The following is a 7,970-nucleotide window of genomic DNA, read 5'->3' on the forward strand; positions in this document are numbered from 1 at the left end:
TTAGATACATTTAAATAAACCAATTTTGCTGAAAGTTAATCAACTAAATTAGTTTATTTAAATATAGATCAATTGATTGCAACCACTTACCATAAAAAGTTTTTTGTAAATTCAATGAATCATTTTTTTTTTCAGTGTTGATACATTAAAATTATTTGATATCAAATACTAGTTTGCAGTATTAAGCGGCATAACGAAATGTTTTGTATATCTAAAATAACTGAAGTGGACACTTCACGGAGTTGCAATTTGCTGCTCCAGCCATTTGTAACAAATAAGGTAGGCTAGGCTGTCAGAGCTTTTGAGAGTTACCTCAAAACACAGTCGCACGCTCTCTCTCACACACACACACACACACACAGCGCAAACGCTCACAGAGTAGATTTCTTAAAAAGGAAATATTCAAAAAATGTGGCATTACTAATAGTTTCAAGGGAGCAACAGAATAGAACAAAAGGCACAAACTGCAATAATCACGTAACTGACAAGGTTATATTTATGTGAAGTTAAAATTATGCCTATGGTTTTTCATAAGAGGTTTGTGAAACCGACTGTTTTTTTTAATTTATTAATTTAATCTGTAAAATAATAAGAACCACTAAGGCTACTCTTCTACATTCGTTTAGGCTTATTTACTAGACTGATTTTTACCTCACCTATGCCATGCTATTTGTTGTCTATACTACTACAGATTGCTTTTGATGTATGTCACTGAATAAATAAAAGGGTCTGCTAAATGCATGAATGCATTTTAGACCGGAAAGCACATAGTCTTTAACAAAGACGCAAGTGTCTCGTCAACACATTTTAATATTCAAAAATAGTATGCGAAACCAGCAACGTGTCACCTGCAGCACCTCACCTGACAAGTTCGTCTATCATATAGCATACATACATTATAAGAGGACTGGTTTATCAGGACGTGACTCACACAAGACTACTACATTTTGATGCTCTCGACTTTTCCGATAGAGGTAAGTCAACGTATTTGTTTTTTCAGTTGAAAAAGAAAATACATATAAAAAAAAGATTTTTTTTTTAATAAACTGATATAGCCTACATTTTTTATTAAAAGAGAAAGAAAAGCCAGAAAAGAAAGCCCAAAAATGCTATCCTAGTTTACACACAAGTTGTTACAAACCTGTAATAATTTCTTCCTTCAGTTAAACATGGAAGATACTTTGAAGAATGTGGGTAACCAAACAGTTTCTGTTCCCCAATGATAATATATTTTTTTCTCTACTGTGAAAGCTGCTAAGGACAAGAAACTGTTTAGTTACCCATGTTCTTCAAGATTTCTTCTTTTGTGTGGTGGGTGTCCCTTATTTTTCCTTGCTCAAGGTGTAAACGGCTGGTCGTGTGCCCTGTGTGTCACCGGGTTGCCCGTTGACGCCAAAATTAACCAAAGTTGCCTGGCAACATTGCCCGAGAAGTTGCCACGTGTATCACCAGCGTAAGCATATGATTCATTGAATTTACAAAAAAAATTTATGGTAAGCAATTTGTGGTAGCAATCAATTTATTTTATATACATTTAAATACATTTTGCTGAAAGTTAATCAACTAAATTAGTTTAAATATAGCTAAAATAATTTGTTTCAGTATAATAACAATATTTAACAAGGACTCTGTAAAATAAAATGTTATTGAATATTTTCCAATACAACTCAAGATGAACATTTATATGTTTTAAAGCCCATGTCATAATATGTTTATATTTGTAGTAATGGCTAAGCCAACAATGCATTGTATGGGTCAAAATTATGTAAATATATATATTTTTATGCCAAAAATCATAAGGATTTTAAATAAAGATCATGTTCCATAAAGATATTTTGTAAATTTCTAGAGATGTTCCGATACCCTTTTTCTCTTCCCGATTCCGATACCTGGGCTCAGGGTATCGGCCGATACCGAGTACTGGTCCGATACCTGGGTGTGCATCTGTATATACAGCTGTATATATTACTCTTTATTTCAGACTCATGGTCCATATGAAAAGAAGAAAGAATTAAGAGGAAAATACACACAGAGAATTTAAAAGACATACAAGCTTGCATTCCAATGCTTCCGCAAGCTGGAAAAATACCTTGCATCACTTAATGTAACATCATTTAAGACCATTATGATACCATTTTTTGAATCATTCAGCCGACATATGAAATTATACATACACTTCCTTAAGACAGCATGCAAAGTAGGTACATTATTAGATACAAACAATTGGCTTGCACTTGTCCACCTTGGATGTTTAAGCAAAATTCTTAGCGCATCATTAAATGCCACCTGGAGTTTTTGCATTTTAGCTTCAGCATACCTACACCATAAGTGAGCTGTATAAAAAGATGTACAGAATGCCCTAAATAGAGCTATTTTAACAGCATCAGTACACATATAAAATTTACGAGCCAGCATATTAGCTTGCCCATATAACCTACAGCACTGGCGCTGCACATCATCTTCATCATTTAAATCATTTCTAATGATGTGACCCAAGTATTTCAAACTTGGGTCACTACTACTTGGGTATAAACTACTAGCCCTGTGTAAATTGGGAAGTTCGTACGCACGAGGTGGGAAGTCATGCTTACGACGGCATGTGCATTCAAGTCACTTTGGTCGGAGCAAGATGGCGGAGTACTTTCTCTTAATTAAAAACACAAAAATACAGCAATGTTCTTAAACTCTTGTTCTAGAAAATGAAGAACAATGAAATGTGCATTAGGTATACTTCATTTTTTTATGTTTTAAATTAATTTATGAAGCCACTGCCAACTTTATTGTTACAAGTTGCATTGTTATATTATAGTGCCATCATATTTTGCGTCGTTGATTAACTTACTGTGCTGTAAATAGAAAAGTCTGACAATATCACAGCTAAATACCTTTAAGTATTGTATATTCTGCCATGTTAATCACTGACACGCCCCCAACTCGTACAGATCGGGGCTTAAAGAAAATCCCGAGCTCCCCTCTGGTATTTACGATATTGTGGTTTCGTTCATGACCATTCAACTCATAAAAACGATCAATACGAGTTGACTTGAATTCACCATTAGACTTACAAAGAAGTGACTGAATGCAGCTGAGGGTACCGAATATACTCGGGAGTCTGTAACTTACTACCGGTACTAAAGAGACGCTGGTATCATCACATTTTTACTTTTTCAGCACCGACTTGGTAGTGAAGTGCCAGTACTTGTGCCATCCCTAGTCGCCTTTTACTGTCTGGTTGGTCCAGTATGAAATACTACTAAACAGCGGACATACTGCTAACCACTGATCTATATTATAGAATTGGCTTCACTGTCTGTTGGCAGTTTAGAACGTGATGAGCAATCCAGTCATATATAGATCAGTGCTGCTAACGCGTTTTCATTTCTTCTTAGATGCTCTAAACGGGTTGCTTGTGGCAACACAGCAAAACTTCTTGTGTTTGCAATGCATTCTGAGCAGCGAAGAAGAACCGTGCAGCGGTTAGGCAAAGCTAGCGGTCATAACTAGGTCTTGTTTAAGAAAATGGTATCGGATCGGTATATGGGTTCATGTACTCGCCGATGCCAATGCCAGAATTTGTTGTGGTATCGGTGATATTTCCGTTACTAGTATTGGAATCAGAACAACTCTATAAATTTCCTACCATAAATGTATCAAAACTCTGATTATTTAAAAAAAAAAAAATTGGATTAGTAATATACATTGCTAGGACTTCATTTGGACAATTTTAAAGGCGATTTTCTCAACATCTAGATTTTTTTGCACCAGTTAATTGCACATGTTCAAACAGTTATATCTCGGCCAAATATTGTCGTATCCTAACAAACAAATAGAACGCTTTTTTTTTTTTATTACCCTTATGACTGGTTTTGTTGTCCAGAGTCACATATTTCAAGCCACATATTAATCCATTTTACATCTTTTTCTCTACATTAGTGATGGACAAAACAACTATTTCAAAAACCACTAAGAACATTACAATCGCCATACTTTTGATGGCATTTCTTACAATCTACATGTACCTGTACCACGACTCAACCAAAAACTTTTTCAGCAAATTCACTGGCGCTCATGTCCAGATAAATAACACAGAAACTTGCCTCAGCGTTCTTAAGATGCATAACTACAAGTGCAGCCCAGACATCCCCTTGGACCAAGATCTGATAGCAACATCTAAAGAGAAAGAAGAACCAGACACCATTGTGTTAATCTGGATGTGGCCTTTTGGTGTCAGTTTTAATTTAAGACCCTGCAGTTCGGCTTTCGGTATCCATGGCTGCCATTTAACGGATGACAGAGGTCTATTTAACCAAGCACATGGGGTAATGATCCATCATAGAGATATTAGTGGGGATTTATCCAACATACCACAACTCCCACGACCAGCTTTACAGAAGTGGGTATGGTGGAATATGGAGTCTCCAACATATACAAATCAAATTCCCTTGCTAAAGGAACTATTTAATCTGACTTCAAGCTACCGCTGGGACTCGGATATTCCAGTACCTTACGGTAGGATCACAGAAAGCACAGAGGAAGAGAAAAAATATACTATCCCAAAGAAGGACAAATTAGTTTGTTGGGTAGTAAGTCACTATAGCCCAGACCTTAAGCGATCACATTATTATAATGAGTTAGTGAAATTCATTGACGTGTCAACTTATGGCGGGCACTTCAACAAACCAGTTAATGATAAGGAGTATTCCAGTTTAGTGTCTAGTTGCAAATTCTACTTGTCTTTTGAGAATTCCATTCATAGAGACTATGTGACAGAGAAGCTGTTCAATCCTCTAGGGCTTGGTACCGTTCCTGTTGTTATTGGCCCGCCCAGAGAAAACTATGAGCTGTTCATACCAAGTAAAGCCTTCATTCATGTGGATGACTTTCCATCCCCAAAAGAACTGGCCGATCATCTGAAACACCTCGACCAAAACGAGGACCTTTATATGCAGTACTTCACCTGGAGAGAACGTTTTGTTTCAAAGCCAACATACTTTGGTCTTGAACATGCCTGTTGGATTTGTGATCATATTAGAAGGAATAAGCACTACAAAGTGGTCAAAGATCTCAACAAATGGTTCTGGGGTTGATGGCACTATAACAGATGCTCAGTGAATGGTGAGGTAAGTCATGAGCAGGAGCGTAGCAGGCATTTTAAAAGACTGTGTGTGTGTGTGTGGGGGGGGGGGGGATCAGCTGTCAGGTGATGTGACCCTCAATGGCCAGAGCAAAGTGAAATCACGAGCTCAACTGGAGATTTGAAGCTCATGACAGATGCGCCCAAGAGATTATTCGTCTTGTGATTGGTTAAAATGTTAGTCAACTCAAATCTAAATAAACAAACCAGAAAACACTGGCGGAAATATCGGTGGTGGGTCAAACAAAGCATGGGGGACAGAATCACCTCTTTTTAAAGCTGCTGCTACGCCCCTGGTCATGAGTAGAGAGACTTTTCACCTCCTTTGGATTTAAAATGGGCATTTACCAACAACCACAAATAACTTGTAATGTCATAACCTGCAAATAACTACATTAAAGGGATACTCCTTCCCAAAATGAAAATATTGTCATTAATCACTTACCCCCATGTCGTTCCAAACCCAATAAAGCTCTGTTTGTCTTTGGAACACAATTTAGGATATTTTGGATGAAAACCTGGAGGCTTGAGACTGTCCCATAGACTGCCAAGTAAATAACAGTGTCAAGGTCCTTCAAAGGTATGAAAGTCATCCTCAGAATACTCCATCTCCCATCATACATGCAATCTGGGTTATATGAAGCATCGGGAACACTTTGTATGCAAAGAAAAAAATCCTTTGTCAACGGTCTCCTCTGTGTCTGTGTGTGCTATGTATAAAATTTACGCATTAAGCAGACGCTTTTATCCTAAGCAACTCACAGTGCATTCAGACTAACATTTTTTACCTAACATGTGCTCCCTGGGAATTGAACCCACAACCATTTGCGCTGCTAATGCAATGCTCTACCACCGAGCCACAGGAACAGTAAAACAGCATATCCTACCAGCATATGGTAACATGTAGAGACACAGAAGAGACTGTTTTCTTTGCTTACAAAAAGCATTCTTGTCTCTTCATATAACCCAGATTGCACATCTGATGGCAGATGGAGTATTCTGACGATGACTTTTATACCTTTTTTGGAACTTGATACTGTTATTTACTGGGCAGTCTGTGGGACAGTCTCAAGCCTCCAAGTTTTCATCCAAAATATCTTAAACTGTGTTCCGAAGATGAACAGAGCTTTAATGGGTTTGGAACAACATGGGGGTAGGTGATTAATGACACAATTTCCATTTTGGGATGGAGTATCCCGTTAATGTTTACGATTTCAATGTAAACACATTAATGTCAACAACCTTCGTTATTTTCTGCAGACTGCAGGATAAACTGAAATTATTATTATTATTATTTTGTTGTAATTAACATTATACCACAGTTGAAGAATAAAACACATTAATAAAGTGTAAATTGTTTTGTAAGTTCACCTGTCAATCATCCTCAACAGGAGATTTAAACTTGATTTGATTTGATGATACAGACACTGATAATATTATTATTATCAGGGACGACATTTGAATCATGGGGGCAAGAAAAAAATTATAGCTATATATATATATATATATATATATATATATATATATATATATATATATATATATATATATATATGTATATACAGTATTGTTCAAAATAATAGCAGTACAATGTGACTAACCAGAATAATCAAGGTTTTTAGTATATTTTTTATTGCTACGTGGCAAACAAGTTACCAGTAGGTTCAGTAGATTGTCAGAAAACAAACAAGACCCAGCATTCATGATATGCACGCTCTTAAGGCTGTGCAATTGGGCAATTAGTTGAAAGGGGTGTGTTCAAAAAAATAGCAGTGTCTACCTTTGACTGTACAAACTCAAAACTATTTTGTACAAACATTTTTTTTTTCTGGGATTTAGCAATCCTGTGAATCACTAAACTAATATTTAGTTGTATGACCACAGTTTTTTAAAACTGCTTGACATCTGTGTGGCATGGAGTCAACCAACTTGTGGCACCTCTCAGCTGTTATTCCACTCCATGATTCTTTAACAACATTCCACAATTCATTCACATTTCTTGGTTTTGCTTCAGAAACAGCATTTTTGATATCACCCCACAAGTTCTCAATTGGATTAAGGTCTGGAGATTGGGCTGGCCACTCCATAACATTAATTTTGTTGGTTTGGAACCAAGACTTTGCCCGTTTACTAGTGTGTTTTGGGTCATTGTCTTGTTGAAACAACCATTTCAAGGGCATGTCCTCTTCAGCATAGGGCAACATGACCTCTTCAAGTATTTTAACATATGCAAACTGATCCATGATCCCTGGTATGCGATAAATAGGCCCAACACCATAGTAGGAGAAACATGCCCATATCATGATGCTTGCACCTCCATGCTTCACTGTCTTCACTGTGTACTGTGGCTTAAATTCAGAGTTTGGGGGTCGTCTCACAAACTGCCTGTGGCCCTTGGACCCAAAAAGAACAATTTTACTCTCATCAGTCCACAAAATGTTCCTCCATTTCTCTTTAGGCCAGTTGATGTGTTCTTTGGCAAATTGTAACCTCTTCTGCACATGCCTTTTTTTTAACAGAGGGACTTTGCGGGGGATTCTTGAAAATAGATTAGCTTCACACAGACGTCTTCTAACTGTCACAGTACTTACAGGTAACTCCAGACTGTCTTTGATCATCCTGGAGGTGATCATTGGCTGAGCCTTTGCCATTCTGGTTATTCTTCTATCCATTTTGATGGTTGTCTTCCGTTTTCTTCCACGTCTCTCTGGTTTTGCTCTCCATTTTAAGGCATTGGAGATCATTTTAGCTGAACAGCCTATCATTTTTTGCACCTCTTTATAGGTTTTCCCCTCTCTAATCAACTTTTTAATCAAAGTACGCTGTTCTTCTGAAC

General features: G+C 37.1%; 1 protein-coding gene across 1 annotated transcript; it reads left to right on the top strand.

Moving 5' to 3' along the window:
- Positions 1-3,935: 3,935 nt before the first annotated feature.
- Positions 3,936-5,087, top strand: LOC127978882 (4-galactosyl-N-acetylglucosaminide 3-alpha-L-fucosyltransferase 9-like). Its single transcript, XM_052583837.1, has one exon. The coding sequence runs from the start codon at positions 3,936-3,938 to the stop codon at positions 5,085-5,087; it is 1,152 nt and encodes a 383-aa protein (XP_052439797.1).
- The last annotated feature ends 2,883 nt before the right edge of the window (positions 5,088-7,970 follow it).

The sequence above is a fragment of the Carassius gibelio genome, chromosome B19, assembly GCF_023724105.1.
Source record: "Carassius gibelio isolate Cgi1373 ecotype wild population from Czech Republic chromosome B19, carGib1.2-hapl.c, whole genome shotgun sequence".
NCBI classification, from domain to species: Eukaryota; Metazoa; Chordata; class Actinopteri; order Cypriniformes; family Cyprinidae; genus Carassius; species Carassius gibelio.